General features: G+C 37.9%; 2 protein-coding genes across 3 annotated transcripts; one reads left to right on the top strand and one right to left on the bottom strand.

Moving 5' to 3' along the window:
- Positions 1 to 1,801: 1,801 nt before the first annotated feature.
- On the bottom strand, positions 1,802 to 25,877 carry LOC124408489 (protein dissatisfaction). 2 transcript variants are annotated; one of them, XM_046885447.1, is made up of 9 exons: positions 25,666 to 25,877; positions 20,946 to 21,026; positions 20,636 to 20,797; positions 5,477 to 5,651; positions 4,927 to 5,128; positions 3,692 to 3,820; positions 3,355 to 3,594; positions 2,633 to 2,714; positions 1,802 to 2,152 (listed from the first exon to the last, which is right to left on the bottom strand). In XM_046885447.1, the coding sequence occupies exons 1-9, from the start codon at positions 25,673 to 25,675 to the stop codon at positions 1,899 to 1,901; spliced, it is 1,335 nt and encodes a 444-aa protein (XP_046741403.1). In that variant the 5' UTR covers positions 25,676 to 25,877; the 3' UTR covers positions 1,802 to 1,898. The 2 variants fall into 2 exon arrangements, with proteins under 2 accessions (XP_046741403.1, XP_046741411.1); XM_046885455.1 differs by having other exon boundaries at positions 5,477 to 5,648.
- On the top strand, positions 13,436 to 16,779 carry LOC124408513 (thioredoxin domain-containing protein 5-like). The gene is made up of 4 exons (XM_046885480.1): positions 13,436 to 13,667; positions 14,263 to 14,403; positions 14,570 to 14,770; positions 16,471 to 16,779. The coding sequence occupies exons 1-3, from the start codon at positions 13,510 to 13,512 to the stop codon at positions 14,688 to 14,690; spliced, it is 420 nt and encodes a 139-aa protein (XP_046741436.1). The 5' UTR covers positions 13,436 to 13,509; the 3' UTR covers positions 14,691 to 14,770; positions 16,471 to 16,779.

Here is a 25,877-nt window from a genome sequence, read left to right as displayed (position 1 = left end):
TTTTTAGATTTGCATCAACTTTCCTTCGGTATTAAGTATAATCACGTGAATCCTGACTATACAATCAATTATCGTTTATTGATACTTACGAGTATCAATCATTACTATTCATATATTATTTCATTTTTTCGGTACTCTTATTACTCACGACGAATGAAAGGGGTTGTATAACGTATCACAGTTGGGAAATCGCTAAAATACTTTGCTAATAAATTTTTATACATACACCTAGTTATATAGTACTGTATATGTGTATATTATAATACTATAATACTGCATGAAAAATTCTCAATTCAATTTTTACGATAAATATTACCCATATATTACATCTGCCCAACTTTCCCAAGTGTTTTACAAATGTAAACGAATAAGCAAGTAGGAATATTTTTCAAACGATTGAAATAACATAACACAACCAAGTGAACATCGATATATATATTACAGGCCATTGTAGCGTAGAATCTCTACGAGAACGATTGATAGGAATGGTGCGACCGATTTGTTTTCGAATCAATTATCAGCTTCATACGTAGCCGTCATAACTGGGCGGACACGAAGATAAGATAGAATGCAACACATCCCCATAGCCGTGGCAATATTGCAAGTCCGTGCATAAACTATACCGTGAGTATAAGTCTGTTATATATAGAACAGATTCCACCACGAGTCCAAGATTTTAGTATTGTGCTTCATTTTTTGATAAGAAATGCAATGCATTGGCGATGTTGAACCGATCTCTTGAATCGGCTTATCGTTTCGCACATTTTTGTCCGTTTTCTTTCGTTTCAAATACTGAAAAGGAGCCATACCATGATATATATAAGATACTCATTTTGGGCGTATAAAGTGATGAACGTACTTGGAGCAATTTATAATCAAGTTCAAACCTAATATTGCAAAGTCAGTACTGTATTGAAAAAAATGTGTATTCCATCTTTGTTGGCATGTATGGATAATTGAAATCTAGATTCATAATACCAGATATTGATAGTGTTTTATTATATAATTTTATCTCTCTGTTATTTGCGCAAGATAGCGCAAATATCCGTGTGAGGGAAAAATTCATAGTTAATTTGTTCCTATTTGCGCAAGATTTTTTCCTTATACGCAAGATAGCGCGAATAGGAACAAATTGAATATGAATTTTTTTCCTATACGGATAAACGTAACAGATTGTTGAGAAAAACGTATCAATAAATATATGCAGCTATATGTGTACCTATAATATATACAATTGAAGCATAGATTCTTTGGTCAAAGTATCGTCCGTTAAATTTTACAACGAATATTTATTTAAGAGAAATGTATCTAATTATCTTTTGTAACGAGATGAGATGCTATTTTTTTTCATCACACTGTATTAAAAATTGTCTCCATATACCTGCATTTAGTTTTACGTAGGCCTCAATCACTTGAATATTAAAATTATTCCCACGTTTTCTAAAATATTGTTACTTTTTTTTAAATTTCTGTTTAGCAGTTATTTAACGAAATTAGCGGAATGCACTTTGTCACGTATTATAGTAATGGACACACATTATCATTCTGCTGACAGCTGTTATTCACAGTTTGCATGTGAAACCTTACACCTACATTCTTGACAACTATAACGTTTCATCGTGAGAAGGATCAACAGCCTTCAGTGAATAATTAAACGACCATTGATCCTTCACACTTCGACTACAATAAAACATACATATATGTACATTTCACCTATAAGAAGATCCCAATCTTATCTGAATATGGGTAATAGCCAATCTTATCGCGGGATAAGCATAAAATAACATAATACTTAAAGCATAAAATAACATAATACTTAATCTTGTTCGTATATAAAAACACGTCAAAGTCGTTCCCTAGTCACATCAGATTTTCTCATGAAATACGAATCTGTACTTTCAATTCGAGTATCTTTCCATCTGATACATATCGCCGAGGAGGCGAGCGATCGGTATTTCCCCGATCGTTTCCCGGAAGAACAAGAGCTCGACCGTCGAAGGATTGACAGCCCTCAAACTCGGCAACAGGAGCAGCAGCCTCCCGAATCTTGTTGGCTGACGAGGATATCGCGACCTCACGTAATCTCCCAGAATGCACTGGGCTTGGTCTTGCAGCATCTGGACCGGCTGCCCCTCGTGAAGTCCCCTGGTTTCTAGTGAGGCCAAAAAGCACGATCACAATTTTAACGATGCGTGTGAAAAGTATTTTTTCTAGAACATGGCTGCAAGAATTATCATTTTCACTTAGCGGACTATGATTATAAACAATTAATTCCTTAACGATGGTAACAGAACAGTTATACCTAAAAAATTGAACGGAGTATTAAAAGTACACTGTAAAAATTATATGAACAGTTTTTTTTTGTTACTTCGGCATCAGTAATACTAACGGGGCTGGACCTGCTTACTTTATTTCTGTTTTATCAATCTACTTCAAAAAAGCTGCAAAAATGACATTTTTTTACTCTTTATCAGCTCACGAATCAATGGAAATACCGGCCATCGAGAGTAGTTGATTACTTTTTTTGCTTCATAAAATCCTTTATTTATGCATTGGAATCGAAAAAAATCCTTCTTTGCGAACCCCGATATTTATCTTGTATCATTATAGATGACGAAAAGCATTATCTTACCTGGCGTGAAGAGAACAACCGCTTTCATGCAACCGCACTCGCTACCGTCGGGCGAAAGCTGTCTGAATCTGCACATGATTTCCTGAATAATAATCATAGGTTATCAGTTGTAACGGATCTGCATTATTAGAGTCATGTTGAATGAATTAAATAACGTGATCTACGAAATAGGATAGTTTCTCTTGAGTGTTCTTTGTATTCGTATGTTTTTGTTAATATACCCTGATAACAGTTGAATAAGTATATCAAAAGTCTGACACAATAAAGAAGAAAACCTAAAAAAAAAAGAAAAATGAACGAACAGAATTAATAATGATTCATCAAAGAATCAAGCATGTCCATTTATCTTTGCAATGCAGGTACACACGTATATAATATAATTTTCACGGGTTAAGCTCATGGAGATTAAAAGGTATTTATCAAATACTATAAGTCTGACAATTTTAGGCTCTTATTAACGAGGAAAACAATATCTTTACAATATTTCGTCTGTCGTATTTGAAACTTGGATGCGAAATCAAAATGGCCGCTATTAGACACACTTGAAATTTTACTTCGCTTTTACACTAATTGTCAGCGTTTGTTGTATATCAAATTTTCTTTCACACCAAACAAAATGGCAGCTAGAGCTGCTCAAGTACAATTTCACCTTCGATTAAATTATGAAAACCAAGATTAATGTATTGAAAATATAACATAAGAAGAGGAGGTGCATGTTGTACCTGAATCGTCGTCAGTTCTTCGTGCGAAGAATCCCCAGGGGGTAAACGACCCCGGACCTGTTCACCCTCGAGAAGCCCCGAAATATCCCAGGATATTGACCACTGGGCAAGATGGAGTAGGAAGAGCTGGGTCCAGGCCTGCTGAAGTAGGAGAAGCTGGTCGTTTTTAGATAAGGTTTGGAAAGGGGCCAGGCAACGGACCCATCTTACTGCCATGAACAGCAGTCGTGCCGTTGTTTCCTAAAAGATCGAACAGCTCGCCTCAGATCGCAAAGACTCACTGGATTTTCCCAGTCCAGTGTTTTGTTGTTTCCCGAAAAGGGTGAAACACGCTCACCTGTAAAACTTCCCATGTTGGACTGAGACTTTGCAAAGTTCCTGTGGGAGGGCTGTGGCTTGCTTCGGTTTCTGTCTGATCTGGGGACGTCTCTCCATCTGGCTGAAGTCTGGCACTCCATACAAGTTCCTGAGATGAAACGAATTTAGAATTCAAACTTTATTATACAGCGAGTCGAAATCAAAGTTTTCTTTCAGAGCGTGTGTCGAAAAAAGGTTTTGTTCATTTTGGAGGAATATAACCCTGGTAAAAAACAAGTTCTGCGATTTTGAAACATGGCCATACCAGTTTTCGAACAGAAGTTTTCTTAGAATTTTGTTGTAATTTTAATCGTAACTGCAGGATGATTTGCTATTCCGGGATTGTTCAATTATTGTTCGTATAATATTAATCATTGAACTTTGAATTCAACAAATAACTAATGTTTGTAATTTTCCACAAGACTCGTCTATTGAGATGCCAGCAGAGTTCCGAAATACACGACGGATCTAAATTTGCTGAGATCGTACTCAAGAGATGAAATAAGTTTCGAATATAGAAACGCTATCTGCTAGGTATATACTTAACTCGTCTTTAGTAATTTTTCTTGCGATTGATATGCGACATCTAGAGGTGGCTCAAGAATTCTATATCATACTTTCTGATATTCGTAATCTTGGAGAAAATCATGATTACAAATAGATATTGAAGCAGCCGTAGTTTTCTACACTTATTTGTACCTTATGATGATAACAATTTCCCGTAAAAATTCGTACGCGTTTCAGAGTAATTTTTATTTTTTTTTGTAACTAATTTCAGTAGACAATTGCATTTACGAATAATCCACAAAAACAACAAGGATTTTCCACGACATATAAACATTTTATATCATTTTCCATCTATCCGTATTTTCGTGAATTATCGTAGAAATTATTTTCACCTGTATAAGCTTCCTTTATGAATTGGTCGATCTACAGACAGTGTTTTAAAAAATTACTCAGGATCAGAAAACGACTGATCAAGTACATCGTAAACTTAGACAAGAAATACATTAAGTCAGAAAGTATGAGAAATATTATTGAGAGAACTAAAAAGTTATGCAAACAATTTTCATTCACGATTCTTTTTCAATCTTCTGTCAGTCGATAGCATTGCATAAGAAAGCTAATATTCGACGACATAACTAACAATAACAGACGAATTTCTCAAGCTCGCATTCCAAATTCTTTACCACTGATATTTACTGATCTTACTACCTGACACTTTTCAGCGGACATCAGAATTTGCAGAAGCGGTGGCTGTGGTCCGAGATTGACAGCAGCTGTATGATAGAGATTTGGAGGCGGCGGCGGAGGCGGAGGCGGTAGAGGTGCCGGGGGCGGTGATCCTTCGCTTGCTTTTTGCAGTATCGATACCGACGGTGGATACGGCGATGGTTTCTGGTCGCATCTTAGGATCCTGTACATACATTTTTTTTAAATAAGACATGATGTTCGAGACTCATACCGGATTATTTCCGTCATGCGCCCGGTGGGGGCGCCTAATCATAGGCAAATCAGGGTACAGGGTACATCGACTGCGTGTTAACAAAAAAGCATCGGAGCTGTTCAGAGTAACCTTGTGCCCCGATTTGCCTATAATTAGGAGTCGAAGTGAACTCATACCCCGATTTGCCTATAGTTAGGGGTCCCCTTTGGAGCACATCACGGAAATAACCCGGTACATTCGTCTTTGAAACCCTCGAAAGGCTCATAAATTAAGACATGCAACTAGGTGCAACAAAAGAGAGAAAGAGGCGGGCCCAACCTGTGATGAGTCAACAGATGTGCCGCTGGTCCATGGTGTCCAGGTGTGGCCGGGTGACCTGGAGGATGATGCGTCACGTGGGGTGGTGGCGGTTGTTGGTGATGGTGGTGATGGTGGTGATGAGACAAGTGTAGATGAGGCTTTGGCTTCCTGGGACCCCGCTCGTGCTGCACTGCTAAACATCAATTACACCAAACATCTTCCGGTGTATGAAACCATCTGTTCCTTAGCAATTACATACTCTTATGTCATTGATAATTTCGGCCCATCAATCATCGGCATCAGTACAACTAGAGCTTTAACTGTGTGAGATAAAACTTCACCAGCATTTTACACCGATGAGCGCTACAATTTGTTGGAAATTTAGGCACCATCTTCGGTAAGTAGGCTAAGCCTGGAGCTCAACGTGCTTGAGGTGATCCGCTAATCCTGTTTCGGATGTTAATTGAAGCTGGCTTTAACCCTGTATGGGACCTCACGTGGGTGGTGAATCGGTGTTATACAACGCGTGCCAAAGTTCCCGGAAAGCAAAGGATCGGCAAACAGTTTCTATATTGTTTCAGGATGTAGCTGTTGTACGTATTCATCCACCTTCGGGTTTCGATGCGAGCGGAAAGCCACAACGAAAAGCCCCGGATCCTGGGTTCGGAGAGTGCTCCAAAACCGGGTACGGCGGAGACGCGTGATGATAAATAATTAGTCGGGAATACGTGTTTCGTAAATTATATACGAATATGAGCAACCGAGGCTCGGCGACGCGGTTGGGACTGGAGAAGAGGGTTGGACCGGTGCTCAACGGCAGGGTGAGAGAAAACCCGTGTGTTTTGGGCAGAGCCGAGAGTAGCAGAGCACATCATCATTAATGAGGCTGAGCGGATCACAGACGGTGAATCCCACGCTCTAACTCGCGTCCCTGGATATTCGATTCGTCCCAAACGACAGCCTAGCTGCAGTTCTGCAGCTGCATTGGTGAACAGGAAACGTAGTTCATCATACACGGTTTTTATTTCTTTTAAATACTTCAAAATTAGCTTCGTGACAAACTTTGGACTTGCAATTTGGAACTAATCAAAATCATATAAATATTAAGTTGGTCACAAGAAAATTATTATTACCGTTTACTTGAGATATTGACATTTTTTTTGAACCTAAGTAGTTGTATGTAAGGCACAAAAGATGCAACAGTTCAATTAACATTCATACTCTGGCGAAGAAAATATCGATGTGAAAAGTTTATTAAAATGATTCCTGTTCTTGATTTTCAAAAGGCTTTAGTGAAACATATGGTACGAAAAAGTAATGAATCCTGTAATTTTGTGAAAAAATTTAACTGCATCTCATAGATGACTATAATTCCTATAGATGAAATTTCGTAAAAGTCTGTGTAAATTTATCACCAAAGTTTTTAACAGAAAAAAATTCGACGCTTCGATACTGCAAATTTTTTTACAATTGAAACAGAATTTTCACACAATCCGATGAAAACGTTGCCAGATATTCTGCTCCCTTCCGCAACAGAAAAACGTTTTACTAGATTTTTAACACTGTAACGATTCATGTATTCATTGATACAATTGGTATAAATATATGTATATATATTTTTACGCGTATGTATTGTATAATATATTGGAATCACAATAAAATGAGTGACGTGCGCAATAACAAGTGCTGCTGAAACCGCTCTTGGCGTATTTTCTTTATTGATTATTTGGGAAATTTGAATAAACACGTGTGCATGTGTGCTCAAGGCTGGTTATTTCTTTTAGCAGATATGTTTTCATATGGAGTTCTGGAAAGCTCGATCGATGCAAATTACGAGGCATGAATTGTCCGAAAAACAGTGTGCCACTGATTTATGGTGTTTTCCTTTGATGAAAAGTCTGAATTAAAGTAACAGAAACTTCCATGAAATATTTTGTCACTTTTAGTGACGCTATTTTAGATATGAAAAATTCAAGGTACACGTATACACAGAATCGGAAATGTGTGTCAATAAAATCGATTGAAGTATTTATTTTTCGTGTTTTAAAACTATTCCGGATTGTACAAAGACGGATTATTTTAAGCAATTTTTAGCATTGGCCAGGAAGTTCGAATTCACAATAAACTACTGTAAACTTCCGAACAAATTGTAACTTCATGATTTCTTTCAGAATTTTTCTAAGCCCATATGAAAAGTTACACGCATGTCCATTACAGTAAACACGAAATGTTTTTCAAGTTTACAACTTTTCATTATATTTTTTTCATGACGTTTGAGAATATTCTAGAAACATAAACAATTTTTTTTCAGACGAAACTAATTTTAAACATACTGTGAAATTCGACGTGAAAACGAAAATCAGGCGCATCTTTTACTGACTATTTCAGTTGCACTTTTTCGAGTAGAAAACATACTTGAATGCAGGTAAAGTCTTTGATACATTTTTTCTTAGATAGGTATTCTAACCGTTGACAAAAAACATCCGTGTATAAAAAAAATTTTCATGAGTGGAACTTTTGTTATAAATTTTATAAATGTATGTCGTCTGGAATTAGCAACCGTTTTGAAAGGATTAAAATAGGCTGACAGCTGAAAAGTCCAACCTGCTGGCCCCAAAAATACTGAAAATGTATTCTGAATGTAAAAAGGCTTCAATAAATGTAACATGATAAATTCACACGTATAACGCGCCCCTCGTGCTTAAAGATTATTTACTTGGGATATAGTTTCATTTATTCAGATCATCAAATCAAACATTGGGGAGAGATTGATTATCTATATCGGGATGCGATGCAGCATTCAAAGATTAGTGCATCTCGATACGGCTGCAGTAGTATTGACCGTCGCTGGTCGGCCGTCCACTCGCATTTCTACAATAGTACGAGTATATTATATACTTCATCACGTGTAGAAATTCGAAAGATAATTAGCACGAAGATTAAGTGTTAGAAGTTCAAATCAGTGACCTTTAAATCAATTTTTTGATTGCGGTGATTCACGATTTTACTGAAATTTTTTTTACTACCTGCAGTATGAGATTGAATGCATGAAAAATTGATTTCTTGCACTCCATTGTCAGTGTTTAATCTCTAGGAACGGTGTCTTTTTATGTCCCTGAATGTTCCGATGATTTGGGAGCGGTAAGATTTAATTTTGACAGGTAATGATGAACTATAAAGGTTCACTCACCATACTCTGCATATTTTACAGAAATTTTGATACATACTAAAAACAAAAAACTGTGAGGCAAAAGAAGTTGCAGACTTTCTGAGATTGATGTTAAATCATTGATTATCATAAACTAATGACGGTGACGTGAAAACAAACAAATATATACGATTATTACGAGTTAACCGTTGTTACCTGATCTTCGTGAAGATAATGAAATAATTTTCCAATAATTTCATTACTACCTACATTATACAAACAAGATAAAAGTGTTCGACTTCGTTTCAAAGATACTTTTACTTAAATCGACAAATACGTGAATATATCTTAAGATGTAAGCTTTTCGACAAAAGAGAGAAAATTTATTTATCGATAACTCGTCTAATATCCTATTCATACGTCTTTGCAATATTTTTCCGAATAGTTCAGCAGAACTTGACCTATCGCAACAAGTCCGATGAATATAAAAACAGCATAAACTGAATGAAATGGATTTGACATTTGTCGACGTTTTTCAACCGCACAATGATATAAAAAACGCGAGTCTTAAAAGCGAAAGGAAAAGGCAGCAGCGATAAGGCAGCGGTTATATACGGTTTGAAACGCGCGGCATAAGCTGATAAGTTTAAGTATTAATTCACAGGGCGTACGAATGCATCCGGGAAAGTCGTTGGTTCAAGCTCAGGTTTTCACATTGCCCCAGTTGCGAATCGCATGCGCTGGAATGAACCGCGCCCAGGTTGGGGGTGCAGGCTGATAGCACAACCCCCACCCACACGTGTCCCTTGGCGCCGCGGGTTACCCTGGAGAGGAGAGGAGAGGAAGGTGAGGGGGATGGGGATGGGGATAGGGATGGGGATCAGGGGCGGCACGTGCGAGCCACAATGCGCGTTCCCACACACGTCCTCCAGGCCTCCAAGCCTCCAGCCTCCAACCCCTATAAAACGGCTCACACTCGCCATCCAACTAAACGGTAAACCGATCTGTGAACATTTCAGCAGTCAGCGAGCTCGGAGGCTAATCCCTGGGTGAGCGAGGTCGCGCTACATGCACCCACCCCCGACCCACCCTTGCCGTGGATTTCCAAGCGTGTAACACGCCGGCTGAGGGTTCTTCCCGATATCTATTCATACGGGAATATAAACTTGTCTTTGGCTGTATTCAAGACACGCCTGCCTCGAATCTGATCGAACGAGATCTACACACGCATCGTGTAGCGCTGGGAGACGGCTACGAGTCTTCGTGAACATGGGAAAATCGTACGCAATTCTTGAAAATTTAAAAGATTTTTCATAGCCAATGTTGTTACACCTTCTTGTCAGTTTTCTTTCATACTTTATCCTGGTGCACAAGGAAAAGTATTGAAGTAAATGTTGTAGGAATGGCAAGGTGAATTTAACCGTTGGTAATTTGGCGGTTTATTCGGAAAAATATTTCGTCGACATTGACACTGCACATAATTTATCTCATGTACGCGTGTGCGCGTTTACTTTAGTAAGCGTCAAACAACAAATTTGCTAACACAAGGCTTGATTTCCACTCACTTGAGAATAGGACAGAGTGGTGAATCAATTCTGATCGAACGAGATGAATCTTAGAGCTACGAATATCAGTTTACTGTAGTCGCATGCTGATAAATGAACAAACTTTTTCTTCTCGAAATGCTTGAGATGTAATTTTTAAGGGAATATTCTGCAATAATTTTATCAGTAGTTACTTTAGTTTCCAGAAGACTGTGTAAATACATTGGTAAATGAACGAGATAAACAAGACAAACTTCCACAGTACTAAAAAATTTGCGAATCGTCATGAAAGCTCCAAGACATGACGTATATTGTCTGCAGGAACACAGTGTTTCAAATTTGAAGCAGGACGAAGTGCAGCATAATAAGTCCAGCGAATATAATGAAAAATCAGAACCCGGATGATTGCATTTAACTTTTATAACATCTGTTAAGCTAGGAATTGTAAAATTTTCTGTTAACCCCCCCCCCCCCCTCCCCCACAAAAAAAAAATAAAAAAATAAATTCTCATCGCAAACGATGTGAGAAACAATACAGTTTCAATTCTTCAACCCCTTTTCAGTTGATTCTTAATAGACTATGTATCCGCATGCAGTGAGAAAGGCTCGCCTCGTCTTTCACTTGGCTAATTCCTCCATCCGAACGGGGCGCCGTATCACGTTCTCTGTAGGTATATGCCTATACACGAGGGTGACAGGTGACGATCAAAGAGCAGCTTAACGCAACGACCCGTCACACCCATACGAGCTCACAGTTTCACCCCCGTAGCGTTGGATGGATTGACGCCGTTCGTATCGTGTAAGGCACGCCTCGCACGAATGCCTCTCGCCAGCCGCCATCTCCCACGCAGAGAGGATCCCGTTCCTGTTCCCGTTCCCGTTCACGACTAGCCGGCAAAGCTTGACAATCCCCACTGTACATTGCGAGTGCAGCATTAATCCGCAAGTATTTTTTTTTAAATTTATTTATTTTTTTATTTATTGTACTTGTTTAGTCTTTTTCTTTAGTGAGCTTCGATCATACATTCTTTTTTTCAAATTGTACCCTTTCAGTAATTTCAGCAAATTATGGCAAATTTTCTGCACTGTTACTTTCTAATTATGGGCGTTATTATACGCGCACTCACATTATTTAAACAATTGTATTGTTCATGTGGAGATTGCGGTTGACTAGAATGCGAAAACTTTGTCATAATCTTCTGAAATTTAATGGTAGAAGAGGCTGAGCTGCGGAAAATTGTCAGGGAAAACAAAGCGATTCTAAACTTTTGAATCAATTTGGCGTGCGAAGATTGCAGCGAAAGTTTAAGGAAATTTAAGCTGCGCGGAAGATACATTCCTTTAACGCTGTGTGCTTTTGTGATTGCGTTGATCAACTGCCAACAAGTATGGAGTGCTACGTTTTACATTCAGGATCGCGTTTGACAGTCGTAAATTTTTCTCTTAAAATTGTAGTTCAATTGTCCATATCAAAATAACATTTCCGAAAGATGTTGGAACGTTGTTTAGGAATTCTGGAATCTTTGAGATTGTCTGAATATTAAAATGGAATGATTTAATCTCTATTTCCAATAATTTTGTGGTTTTTCTGAAAAATATGATTCTTACATTACAGAGTGAAGCGTTAATGGTTTTTTCCTTTTCATGGTATGATGAAAGTTGTAGAGAGAGTGTCAAATAATTAACCACTTCTAAATAGATGGAATAGATTGAATGCAGACTGTTGCTTCAAATTATATACCGTGTCTGACGCACTCTTGGTTTTACTACTGAAATAATACGACTGTATTATGTACATACGACTGTATGTACAAATCTTCAAATTGCTGCAAGATTTATCTCTTTAGCATTAAGAAATTGAGAAACGATCTTTGGATGGGTAAATAGCGATGCTAAATAGCGCCAGCAGGAATAATTAATTGGAGAAAACGTCAAAGTCAATTTTTTAAAAAGAAAAGTAGATAACATTTCATCTGAAAATTTCGTTGGGTTTCTCTCTCTTTCTTCTATTACATCTTCTCTATCCCTTGCGCAAAGGAAAACGTTTTTTTAACTGAAACTACGTCAGATACTCATCGTAAGTAATTTAGGATTATTGATAGCCTGGCAGGACAAGAAAAGTTAGATGATGGAAAAACTATTTAAGAGACAACGCAGTATTAATAAATTTTAGGACAATTATTATAATAAAGGCACAATGGTTTGCAATTTTTAAATGATCGATAATGTTGATCCCTTTTTTCGAAATTCTGGTTTATTCCAACAATTTCATATCTAGTTGAATTTTATGCCTTGTTTTCGGTAATCAGAGTCAAGTTTTATTCATATTTAACACTTTTTTTTCACCTGCAAGATCTAAGAAATTTAGGGAATTTGCAAAATATCAGTTCATGACAAGATTTTAAAAATGCTGGAGACACGTAAAAAGTCTCTTTAGCTATACTTTTTTTTCTCACATTTGAAGATTATCTCATGGTAAGAAAAAGTGTTTCTTATGATGAGTATGTGAAAATTGTCCCAGAAGCTTTTTAACAAGTAACTGAAAAAAAATATTTATCGCTACAAAAATAATTTTCTTCCAAGTTTCGAATCCATGCCTTTTCCTATTTAATCCGGACTGTGATTTTTTTGATTTTTTGGTATTAAATTTTTTCACCGCGTCTAATGAGTTACGACATAGAGAAAAAAAATGGGATACAGGATGTATCAACAATTGTACGAGGGCATATTTATTTCATATATTGGCGCTAAATCCGTAATGAAAAAATTCCAGAAACTTTTGTTCCGAATTTCTTCGGAATCCGATCTTACACAAGTTTTAAACACTCATTAACGTAAAATCCATTTTCATTGCCCAGCAATTAACCTCGGAATTAATTCACTAAAGCTCGAAAAGTTAATTTATATTCGATATTATTAATGAATATGAACGTATCACTGTATTTACCGATTTTCATTGTAAAACTTTACTTACTCAATGATAACAGCAGGAATGGTTTTGAAAAGGCACAGATTTTTATCCCTGTTTGACTAGTTATCATACGTAATTATAAACAATCTATTCACGCCCGGCTTGCTAAGCCCAAACAAAACAGGCAATCGTCTCTAATCTCAAACAGCGTAATCGCCTGAACTTTACACAGCAAGTGAGTGAAATGTTTATTCGAAATGTATTTCGCGATTAGTAAATGCTATTACGTGTATGCAGTAGCTCGTGGAAATTTGGTCTGAAAGCAGAGGTCGGACTATTTCATCAACTCTCTATTAAATTAACTCTCAAGCAATTGATTGATTAAATTCCCTCGATCTCACAAAAGGAATACTGGAAAGCGATTGATCTACAAACTCGATTTCCGACCATGTTTCTTAAATTCATCGTACTTCTCACCACCTTTTTCATATGCCGAACAACGCTTGATGCACAGGCTGCCGATGTTCGTGCTGTTGATTATTCGGCGAAGGAGTTCCGCACAGAAGTAGCAAAAAAAGATCATTTTGTTATGTTTTACACCTCATGGTAAGTCGTTTGCATTTTTTTTACACAGAAATGAGTGATGGATTTGATTGATACCGAAAGCGCTTAATTCCGAATTAATTAGTGACGAAACTTGAAGTGAGGAAGTCAGATTTTTACGAATTAACGAAGTTTTGAATGGTGGGAAACCTGACGGTTCAAAGTTCCGAAATACAAGATTCCGAAAACTCAAGTTACGATAGAGAAACGTCATGGAAAGTGAACTTTTTATAGATCGAAATTCCGAAAAATAAAGTTTCAATAAAGTAAAATTCCAAAAATTGAAATATACTCACACAGCGTAGTTTACTCAACGAGTGGGTGTAAAAAATCAGAAAAAAAAACAAAAATCAAATCAATATGGTAAAATTGCATCAAACGAGAAATTCAGAGAACTGAAAATCTTCGATCATTCGGAAATTCTTCAGTTTAAAATTTCTTCCATTTTCGCACTCTCAGAACTTTAGCTTTGCGGAGTTATGCCCTTTCGACATTTCGTTCTTCCGGAATTTGAAACCTTCGAAGCTTTTCAACTTCGAAATTTCCACCCACCCCACGGATATAATTATTGAAAATATACCTACTTGATACTCATCAGGTGCATATATTCTACGGAACTGATGCCGACGTGGGATCAACTGGCTTCAAACTTCAACGTCAGTCAAATACAAATTGCCAAAATCGACTGTGATCGACATCGTAGACTCTGCGGGCAATACAGCGTTAAAGGATACCCAACGTAATGATGAATAATTACCATAAAATTGCTTCTCGTTACCTTGAGTTTGATTTTTCGACTGTAGTATCTCTAATCTAGTATTCGAGCAATTTAACCAAAGGATAAGATTTAATTGAAGACAAAAAACTGACAAGTAAGGATGATTAATGTGTCTATTCATTTTCAGCCTCGTGTTCTTTAAGGCTGGCCTAAGCCAGGTTGACAAGTACATGGGAAACCGGACGTTGAAAGACCTGAGGATTTACATCGATGAGAAAGAGGAATCAAGCAGCCGTGAATCATCTTAGTTCGAATTTTGTAGAAAAAAACGTTGAAATTGATTAATTACGGTATAATTAACGTATAAAACATTATCGTATCACATGAGGTAACCGTAATATTTTGAACGATTCAAATTGATTTACTTTGTCAGACATTTTTCTGCCAGCACAAGTAGCTTCAATAAATTTGAGGCATCAGTCTGACTACGTGAATCAGTACGTATTGGAGTATATTAAACACGTATTTTATAAAAAGTGTTCACTCTTGTATCAGTTTATTTAATTTTTAGTGTAACAAACATTCATTTGTATAATTAATAAACGTGAAATTACCGATCAGTTTCAGTCAAGCTGTTTAAAAAATTGGTCTATTAAATTGTGTACAAACATTAATGGATTATATTGAATCCAAGTCGCTTATGATATGCATAACGTAATTGAAGTGAAATAAAAAATAAATAAGATATCAAAGTAGTCAATGCACGTTTTGCACATTGTTTGCATGAAAATTGAGAGATTTTTTTCTAAGTTTACAGTTGTTTCAGTAAAAATCGAATCAGACTCTTGAAAGGACTGGCAAACTTTTCGAAAGAACAATTAGAAAATTTCTGTAAAATAACTTGCTGACCACGTTGCAGAAGTTTTAAAAACTAGGAGAAAGTTTCTGAAGTGGAAATAGTGATGAGCAAAAATTGAAAAATTGTCATAAAAAACACATAACACAGACATCCTAAGAACAACCCAATGAAATGATAAGTGAAAACTATGTTTCTGTGAATGAAAAACTAGGATATTATTTCTTGAGCTGTATAATGTTTTATGTTTGGTCATTCATTGTTCAAGTATTAAATTGTCTAATTTCATGGCTTGCTATAGTTCTTTGTGGTTCAGCCTGCAGACTGTACAAGAAATCGCTGATGCATGTACAAATATTTTCCAAATTCTGAAAATATGACCATCATTTTCACCGAAAATACTAGATCGATTTATGGTTTAATTAGTCTAAACACTGTCCATTTATTTTATCGTGTACGATTGGTTTTCATGTGCAATAATAATTTATAACCGTTTGTAAAATCTGAGCTTTTATACGGTACGTTTTTTAGACGTCCAGGGTAATTGAAACCCTGACCAACCAAGAAAAGTTTAATGACTTGATTGAAAAACACTCTGGAACATTTGGAAAAAAAAAAAAAAAAAATGTTATAGCGTACAACAGAAATTAAAAAAAGATTCTCTGCAATCTATTCTATTAATAATCTTGTTACGTAAGACCGAATAATATGAGCGTGTTAATTTAACTGTATCGCGATAGGTCATTGTCCCCGATTTTATTCACAATTTAGTTCTCAGCATTAATATGGAAATGATTAATACTCATCCATCTCAGTGTTTCTCAATTTAATGAAACCTTGAACAATTCTTTATATTTGATAAAAATAAGCTGCTAGCGGAAAGTTTTGTCAGTTATTTGTGGGAAAATTTTGAAAACAATTTCTCAAGAGACGTAGAGAATTTTTAAGTGATCGATAATCAATTTGCACTTTCTATCAGCTGATCGATTAAATCAATTTTGCAATAATTCATGCGAAGATTTGTTCGCGACGTGGAAGATGCGGTTCGTCGAGAGTTGAAAACTTTATAATCCTTTGAAACAAGGTTCAAAAGACTGAGCAGGGGCAAATTGTCAGAGAAAACAAAGAGATTCCAACTTTTTGTTTGACAAGTTTTGAATTGATTGGGCGTGAATTGGTTTCACGGAAAGTTTCAGGATATATTCCCGGATTTAACACTGTGTGCTTTTCAGATGATGTTGACCAACTGCCAACAAGTAGAAGAGGCCATATACAGACTCGATGCGCAGGTCAACCAATCATCCGTCGGTCTGCCTTTCCGTCCCAGAGTTTACTTTGGAAATTTCAAACTCCACGTTCATACAGTTTCGAACATTGTGCAACCGACACGGCGAATATATCATCCTAAGAACTCTTAATCTCGAATAATTAGTGCATACTGTGTATTATTACGAAAATTATTTATTGTCAGCCCAAAACTATACTATAGCAAGCAGCTAAAAAAATTATCCGAACCTGAATAGTTTTATTGAAGTACCAATAGTCTAGAATAAATTCTGAAGGTATTGCAAATCTTCTTATGTTAATATTAATTTGATTTTTCATTAATAAATGGCAGTCGAATTCCTAGCTATGGTTACTGGATCAAAAAAGATCGTAGCTGGACTAATGAAAATTTTCTCCATTGCTCAAATTCAGCAAACTCTTAATTTCGTAAAATCGAAAAAAAAAAAAAAACTTGCTCGAACGAACAAAGAATTGCTTAAGCTGATATTAAGTTAAAATAAAAAAAAAATCTTTGACCTAAAAACAGTTTTTTCGTTAACGAAATTAAGAGTTTGTTTAACCCTCAGTTATCAGTTTAACCTTATATACAACTATACAAATCAAAGGAATTGAACGTTTCGTATATCTGAACATATTCATATTTATATACAGAGTTTGATCCGAGCACACGAGTTCTATTTTATTTCTTTTTCATAAAAACTGTTTGTCGAGGAATAAAGTCCCAGATCCCCGGGATATTATTTATTGATACATAGCCGAGAACGCGCGATGGCTGCTCCTGCAGCTGCGTGGATATGGAAGGTGGAAGAATGTATTGGTATCCGCATACCAATAAGTAACCACCAGCAGCAGACAGACACAGACACACATACACACATACGCACACACACGCACTCTCGGAGCCAGTAATACCTGAAGGACCAGAGGAGGGGGCTCGATGTGGTGGCATAATGGGGTGAAATGGGCTCGGGGTTCGCTCCTCGAGGATTCTTCGCGGTCGGAGGAAGGGGATGGAAGATGCAAGTGGGGGAAGAAACGTGCTGGAGGGGGTCGAAGACTCTCGAGGAGGCAACGAAGCCGTGGTGGCGTTCTGCATTAGCGGAATGATACGGGCGTGGTGTATACGTATACGTTATACACTTAGGCGATAAATCGAGGCGGCGCGAAATCTTTGAACTGATTTTGCAGATCTTCCGTCGTAAGCAAATCGACGGTTTGCACTGCCCAAAGATCGAGTTTCGAGACGATTATCCACTAGATATTCACAACGTAGGCTAATCTCGAAAAAATAGACTGGTAATAACGGGCGTAATCTGGTCTGGCGATTTTGAAAAATCGTTCAAAATTCATGATGAAAGGAATTCAAGTAATTGTTACATCATTTTAATGTTACGACCAATTGAATGACGATACCGTCAATGTAATGAGCAACATCACGATGTACGTAGACGAAATGTGCACCCTTCAAGATATTGCCGAATAATATCCTGACCCCAGATTACCTTTAACTCCTCAAATTTGTAGCTTAGTTATTACGTCAATGATAATCAAAATCTAGTAAAAGTGAATTACATGATATGTATGTAAAGAGTTCTGGGTTGAAATGACTGACTGTATTGGTTTAACATGAGGATATAAGCTATCGTTTATAAGATGGGGTTGAACAGATTCCAGCAATTTAAAGATCATGAGTTCAATGAAAGTGGCCTTCATTGCACCTCGCATTTTATTAAGTTCTTATGGTCTCGAAAGTTCTATACTTGATAATCTAAACGTCAAATTGACTCTTCATTGCGATACATTCTTGATTCTTTCGTTCTAATTGTCTAGTAGAAAAATAAAAATGAAACCAAAAAAAAGTACAAATGTATCCAACCCCATACGTCTGTACAGTCGAGAGGGAGAGACAAAAACACTGCGATAATTCAAAAAGCCCAAAACTTTCATCTTCCCGTGTGACCGTGGAGGCATGTCGCCCATTTATTATAACACCTGGCGATCTCTCGACCAGTCTGAAAATCATATATATTATTAAACATCTACCGAGTTAGACAAAAGGTACTCGTGCTAGCTAGTTGGCAGATCGGGGTCTAGAGGGTGGCGCTCCAGACGGGGAAGAAGGGGGAACCCGCGGTGCGGGAGAACGGGATGATTGCACGCCTCGGGCGGTTACCGAAGCATCACCCGCTCCAGCTATAACTTTTAAAGGTACCACCCCCACCGAAAAGACGATCGCGACACGATACGGGAAGCGTCGAAACGCGCCGTTCGACACAACGTGCGATTTCCGTTAACGGAAATGGGAACCACGGAGGAGAGAACGGACGCGGCTTCCATGCAGAGGTGACTTCGCCCACCCGAGGAACCGATCCAACCGTGTGCAGACACCCTAAGGTACGAAGCTCTGCCGCTAATTGAATCTCCTCTCTTATTCGTCTGGAGCCCCCGCGGCCGCTGGGAACCCGGCCACCCGTCCTGCATTAAACACCCTGCCACCCCCGAAGCGCCCCGCCACAACCCCACCCCCATGCTTCAGAAGCGGTTGCGCCTCAGCCAGTCCGCTCCTCCCTCACCCTGTCCGTCAAATGGCCTCTTTCCCTCCCTCGATTTCTCCGCAAGCTCACCCCCCGTGGTGCCCAGATATCTGCCCCTCTAACATCGTGTGCGGAGCATCGTCTTGGCCGGATTCTGTGTCTACAACGGCACATGCAAGACGCCTCTTCGGATGACCGAAGAATGCTAAGCTCATTTGCCTCGTCGCAAACCCACACGCAAACTCCGACTTTGTAGGTATCCATAATGGACGGTCAGTGACGGTGCGGATATGATATTCTGACGGCTCTATTACGAGAGCGAAGTTACACTGATGTCTGGATCTTTGGTTTAATCTTAATCAGAGGAGACTTAATCTGGTAGGTACTAGAATTCTAGCCGTTTGCGATACCACAGCGGGGTTTATACTGTGGCTTATCGTTTCGAGGATTAAATACTTTGATAATCTAGGAATTTGAGGTCGCTCATCACAGTTTTGGTTCACGATCGGTTGTGCTTTTTGAATCGTATTGCAAATTTTGCAAACTCTTGTAGCTGAAGAATGGGGTTCAGATCACTTCAAATGCAGTCGAATGCACTTTTGCCATATTCGTTATCACTTGTGCTGAATTGGACTGATTCTGATTTTGCGAGTGGGTTAGTCGAGGAAAAATTTAGAGACGATTCAGCAACATATTGCAACGAGATCATCTATCAGAGAAAGTGCAATCGTAATTTATTAATACCGTTTCAGAATTGAAAGTTATTCGTACCTGAGACAAAAACACGTCGGAATGAAGTGAGGTTCATTTCTTAAAATTACAATAAATTTGAAAATAATCGTTCAGTGTACGTATTTCGTAATCGGAGACCTTGGAGGATGCTCAAATATACTATTCTAATTTTATCCATCTGTAATGACTTTGCGCTAAGGATGTTAGGAAACGTGTTCATAAGATTGAAACCTCTTCTTACAGAGACGTTTGAAATTACCCAGCGTTCTCTGCACCCAGCAGATAGAACGGCTGATGGAAGTTCTATCGATTTTAACTGCGGAGAAAAAAGCCCGAGCTTATAATCCTGATCAATCGTTGGCGAAGCGTGTGGCAAAATTGAAAGGGTTGTCCGTCGCGGGGGTTAAAACGACAAAGTTGACATCAAGTTATCGATTCGTCGCTTCTTCCCTTATCCCAGACTCTCGACTCGGTCCGTTTTCTCCAACTTCGAAACGAGTCAATTTCAGTGATAACGACGCGGTCTCGAATACTTAACGAAAGCTCACAAAACCCTCGTGTAATTCTACTTCATTCAGAGCGTTGCGGGGGAGCGATGAATCGGTTCCACAATCATCAAAGTGCGACGTCACGATGAATGAGAAGTTATTCGACAATAATTAACACGTTTGTTTACGGATTAAGCACCGTGTAATTTCGTTGTTCGTTTGATTTAACGAAGGGTGGAATTTCGCTCTCGCAATTTAACGTCGAACCACAATTGAGTAGGTATGACATGACGCGTCGTATAACGATGCAAACAATCTATTTCAACAGTGAGCATGCAATTGCGACGCCGACTTACCGTCTTTGTTCATGCTGGCTTGAAAACACTTGGTCAGACGACAGGCTCGGCACTGATTCCTGTGCGTTTTGTCGATGGGACAGCGCCCCTTCAGATCACCCTGAGCTTTGCACGTGTAGACGCGATTTCTATGTATGCTTCTCTTAAAAAATCCAGAACAGCCTAAAAGTTTGAGATAATTTAATATATGGATCCTTTTGTTGCCGAAGAATTTAGTCAGTGATCAATCAAAGAGTCAATTAAAGCACGAGTCAACGATTCCTTTCCACGAGAACCGTCTCATTATTTATCATCAAAATTTTGTACTTGCCGTCGCAACTGTAGATGCCGTAATGTTTGCCCGAGCTACGATCCCCGCATACCTTGCACGGGATATCAAGTAGCCTGTCTCCTGAAATCAAACAGAATTAGAAAAATTGATCAAAGCTGTGTCTCAAACAGCGACGTTGCACGAAATATTTATATTCTAGCTGTCGTAGGACGGAGGAATAAAATTTGTAAGGATGAAAAAAAAAAAAAAAAAGTGAGGGAATAGAAAGCAAGAAAAAGAAAAAGAAGAAGCAGCAGTCAAAAGAAAGGACAATTCAATTTGTAAAATCGCGAAGACGGCGGATGAGAAAAAAGATGCGGGGTGTAAGAAAAGGCGCAAGAAGACGGGGAGACTGAGCGCAGGGTGTTTCGGTCCGCGAAGGGCAGGAATCGAGCTCAGTGCTAATCTGTTCTCCCCCATTCGCGGCAACCCTAATCGTCCTAATGATCCACAGCAAGAAAAACACAGCCGCGTGCCTAAGCCAACCGTAGAGACGAAGACAATTCCGGCCCGTATACGCCGCCAACCCTAAAGGATTATCTTCATCTGCTTACCCACCTTTCACTACCCCAAAGCACGTAATTTAAGTAAACCTACCCCTGGACGAAACCCGCGGAGTTTCACCTCGTACAAACCCACCCGACACGCGACGCTGGGTGGAGACGTTTAAGGATGAATTCGTATAACGCGGAGGAGAGAAGAACCTCCCCCTGGCGTTTAATCAATTTGCAACTCAAAGTCGCGCATTCAACGACACTGGCCCCCAGCTTTCGTTGGCAGGAATCGGCTTACTGATTACACTTTGTTCGTCGATCTTTTTGCCGCATGCATTCCACGACTGGACGTGAAATGGAAGCGAAGACAGGGTGGGGATCAAAATCCTGGAAGATGAAAAAATGGACTGGTCGAAAACCCGAAATTTTTGAGAAACGGGTTTAGAATAAATGTTTTCCTTGGAGCTTATTTAATCAAACGCTCATTTATGCGTTTGTAAAAAGTCTTTGCAGAATAGCCTGAATTCCGGATGAACAAAGCACGGAATGTCAAGGTATAGAAGAAGGAAAGTTCGGAAATCATAAATAGTTTGTCGGAAATCAAAGTTCAGAAAGAGCAAAATGCAGATGGACGAGAATCCCGAAAGGACGAAATATCGAAAGTCCGAAATACCGAATCTCCTGAAAATTCGGAAGTTGTAAAATTCTTCAACTCGATACCAGTTTTATCAAGATTATCTCATTGCATTAGACAACCGTCTGAGTCATAAAAAGAAAAAAAACAAACGCAAAGAAACGAGCAACATATTTTTAATAACATTCAAACAGTGCATCTTTTTTCTCGTACGGTGTTCGATTTATTCAATACATTATTACGTTAAATCGCGTTCCACATTCACGTACGCAGCCTCGTGTCACTTCAAAAGCGTAAAGCCATCTATTAGCTGCAACTGGTGACGTGGATTTTGGGATTTCGACCTTCCGAGTCATTGGTCAAACGTGATTGAAAAATTCGGATTCGTGAATTTTCGAAAAACCTACGAGTCTGACATTTGAAAAATGGACTTTCTGACTGTCCGGTATTGTTGTAATTCAATATTTTGTCCTCCGTAATCTTGCTCGTTCCAAAATAAAAAAAATTTCTGTATAAATTTATTTATACATTTTTGCTTTATCGATTTTTATTTTTCCGCAAGACAACTTTTCCTTTTTACGTTTCTAATTGTTGGTGATTTCACTTTCGGGATTTCGTCTCATCGACTTTTTGGTTTTTCGCATTTTTGTACCCCAACCAAAGGACGATTCTGTCGATTTGGGCATTCTTTTAGGAAACGTGCATAAATTTAGTACTTGTTGAATCTAGCGAGGAAGTGGATTCATTTATTATTTTAGATAACGTAAGTAGCTAAACAAGCGAATGAAATTACTGCAAATATAAAGTTGAAAAAATAGAAGATAAATTAAAATTTTCTAGAAATGATAAAAATGGATGTAAAGGATGAAAATTATAAGGTTGAAAATTAAAATTTGCAGTCAAAACGTAAAGAAAAAAAATTCCAACAATGTGAACACATGTTACTCGATTTTTGCAGGTAATTATTATTCTCTCCAAGTGTGAAATCCCCAATTCGTTCACGTCACATCGAAACGAGCAGTCAACGCTGCCTAAGTAATAATACCGTATAATTCCATCAATGTATTCCAAATGCCGCTTAAAAGGTGTACCTACACCGTTAAATGTAATTGAAGCGTGAATAAAAACGCTTCGATAATTTTTCAGTTGAGTAAAAAAATTAAATTCTGCAATCGTATTCTGATATATATATATATATATTTGTTTGTTTTTGACGAAGTAATTTTTTATTACTACGTCTGTTTTTCTGTAGGTTTTAATTATGCCACGGCTCCTGCATTAGGTACAATTTCCGAACTGCGAAATGCACCCTGCAAGAGATTTCCTCAAAGCGAATTAAACTTTTTTAGATTTTCCTTTTCACGTCGCCATTAGGATTCAATCTAGCGTTAACGAGCTACGTAATTACATCCCCCTGCGGCGCGCTTTCGTGCTATGTTTAATCTCTTCTTTCAGAGACGATTGTATTCAGTAAAGAAATGATAGCAACGGCTTATTGTATATATATATATACAATATATGTATATATTCCGCAAGACTTTTCCACCGCAGTTATTTTATTCCTTTTATAAGCACATAATGCTGTCGTCGGAAAATCGGATCGAGAGACATTTCAAGGAATTTTTGAAACTACGTATAGCTGAAAATATTTAGACCGACAAATTTTCATCGTGCGATATCTGCGGTTCGATTCTTCGACGTAGGTTTACAGGAAGGATATATCGATATGATATTTCGAAAAACAGAAGTGCAGATTATGCAATGGATAAAATTTTTTCAGCCATTTTTGCAGCTTTCTTTAGCACATAAGCGAATATTCGACCGCCGATATTGTTCCAGAACTCATAGAAATCACAGTGGAAATTACTCAGACGCTTTACTACTGAACGAGGAAACACTGATGGGAATACTAATTATACGAGCAATGTGAACATTTATTTGTTGTCTCTTTCCTCTCTAGTTATAACAGACTATACTGTAGCATTATGTGATAGCCATTAAGTATATTTGATACAATTTAGTCAATTTCACTCTACTGGTAGAAGAAGTTAAATAGTGAACAAGAAATATTTCGATGTTTCTCAAAAATATGGATCAAGTAATCAAATGTTGGTAATTCAAAAGAAAGCATTATATTTACTTACAGATTTTTTTTCTACACTTTGGCAAACTTAAAAAAATTTAAAGTCGGTAAAAAAAAGAATACTGACATTCAAGACTTAATTGAGTGGTCAACTTGGCTCATCGTGATTGGGCTAACTCAAGAACTTGACACTCGGATGCGTTTCTTATCCATCGAACATCAAGAAATAAAATTACGTATTTTGTTATTTTGCTATTCAAATAACACAAAAACTACCCAACCGATAACATTACAGATTTAGTTAGTTCAAAGCTAAGAAAATCCATTTTCGAGATATGATCATTTTTATTTTTTTCTTATTTAGATGCTATTTGGATAACTCGGAAGCTATTGGATCGATCATATCCAAAATCTAAGTAGTTCGAATTTAAGAAAACCATCCAAATGAAAAGAACGCAACCTTTCATTTTCGGATTTTTATGATAACTTCTCTCCTTTTTCTTCCCCTTTGATGACTGATTTTCTGGCATTTAACTTTCGAAAATTTTGCAACCTTATTTTTACGACTTTAATCACTTGATGCATTATTATATTTACAGTGGGTCAACTATTTATTATACCATTTAATTCCGTTGCAGAATTCACGTCAAGATTTTTCAAACCATCCATCAATTATTGACAAAAAAGCAACTAATTTAGTCGATTTTTTTACTGAGAAGTGTTCACAATAAATCGTTTCAGAGTTAATTATCAACAGCTATTATTACGCATGGACGTATTAAAGTTTCATTTAAGTGTTACTGAATCACTTTAGGTAATCGCAGTTCCACAAACTGAACTTTATGTCCTCCCACTCGATAAAAGAGAATAAGGCAAAAGTCATATCAATCGCCTCAAAAATGAAAAGTGGAATTCGAACTAATTCTACATGTTCGAAAGTCTAGACAATGACCTTCGACATTTTTCAAATAGGCGTCCGCATGTGCATGGACAATTATTTGTCCCAGAATATCTCGAGAATGAATAAACAGATTTTCAGAGTTTAATCTCAATCGGCCTCTTCTCAACTCAGAATCGACTAGACTTTGTATGCAATCGGCTCAGTATTTAACGAGTTATTCGAACAACAAAATTTGAAGAACAAAGAACATTTTGTTAAGTAATTGTTTGTTCTTTAAAACTTAAAAAGTAATCACTTGTTCAGACATCAGAACACTCTTTTCGATAGAAACTAAAAAAAAAAAGAAACTTACGAAGATGGAAGAAAACCATCAACAAGAATCGGATCGTGTATGCAGTTAATGACGTAGCCAACAAATTTCGGAAATCTCCGATAAAACTTGAAAACAAACAAGAAAAACTAACAAGACAAAACGCGATAGAGTTCAGATTCACGAAAAAGCCTCGAGGACTATTCCAAATAAGGCACTACGCACTTCCGACGTGTAGAATAAAGATCGACGGATATGCTTCCTGCCCAAATGAGGTAAAAACGATCAGAAGACTGACCTGTTCCCATCCTCTGCGACGAATCAAAAGTCGGGCATCCCCGTCGAAGACTTCTGCTTCAGTCGAGGTCGTGTAGTCGAGTTGTTCTCTCTCCCGTCGGGGTCCGCAGGGTCGTTCGACCGCCCCCGGGAGACGGCACACGAACACACGGGGGGTCGATCAAGTCAGACTTGAGCGTTCGCCAGGTTTTTCGCGGGGGCGGCGGGAGAACG

The sequence above is a fragment of the Diprion similis genome, chromosome 1 (assembly GCF_021155765.1).
Source record: "Diprion similis isolate iyDipSimi1 chromosome 1, iyDipSimi1.1, whole genome shotgun sequence".
NCBI classification, from domain to species: Eukaryota; Metazoa; Arthropoda; class Insecta; order Hymenoptera; family Diprionidae; genus Diprion; species Diprion similis.
Note: the sequence above shows the minus strand (reverse complement) of the source record. Positions and strands in the feature narration are given on the sequence as shown.

What these genes read in the sequence shown, in the direction of transcription:
- LOC124408513 (XM_046885480.1), top strand. Translation starts at nt 13,510, where the DNA reads ATGTTTCTTAAATTCATCGTACTTCTCACCACCTTTTTCATATGCCGA. An exon ending in GTTATGTTTTACACCTCATG is followed by an intron (nt 13,668 to 14,262) that starts GTAAGTCGTTTG and finishes GATACTCATCAG; the next exon opens with GTGCATATATTCTACGGAAC. An exon ending in AGCGTTAAAGGATACCCAAC is followed by an intron (nt 14,404 to 14,569) that starts GTAATGATGAAT and finishes ATTCATTTTCAG; the next exon opens with CCTCGTGTTCTTTAAGGCTG.
- LOC124408489 (XM_046885447.1), bottom strand. An exon ending in CGGCATCTACAGTTGCGACG is followed by an intron (nt 20,798 to 20,945) that starts GCAAGTACAAAA and finishes TCAAACTTTTAG; the next exon opens with GCTGTTCTGGATTTTTTAAG. An exon ending in CAACATGGGAAGTTTTACAG is followed by an intron (nt 3,595 to 3,691) that starts GTGAGCGTGTTT and finishes TCGATCTTTTAG; the next exon opens with GAAACAACGGCACGACTGCT.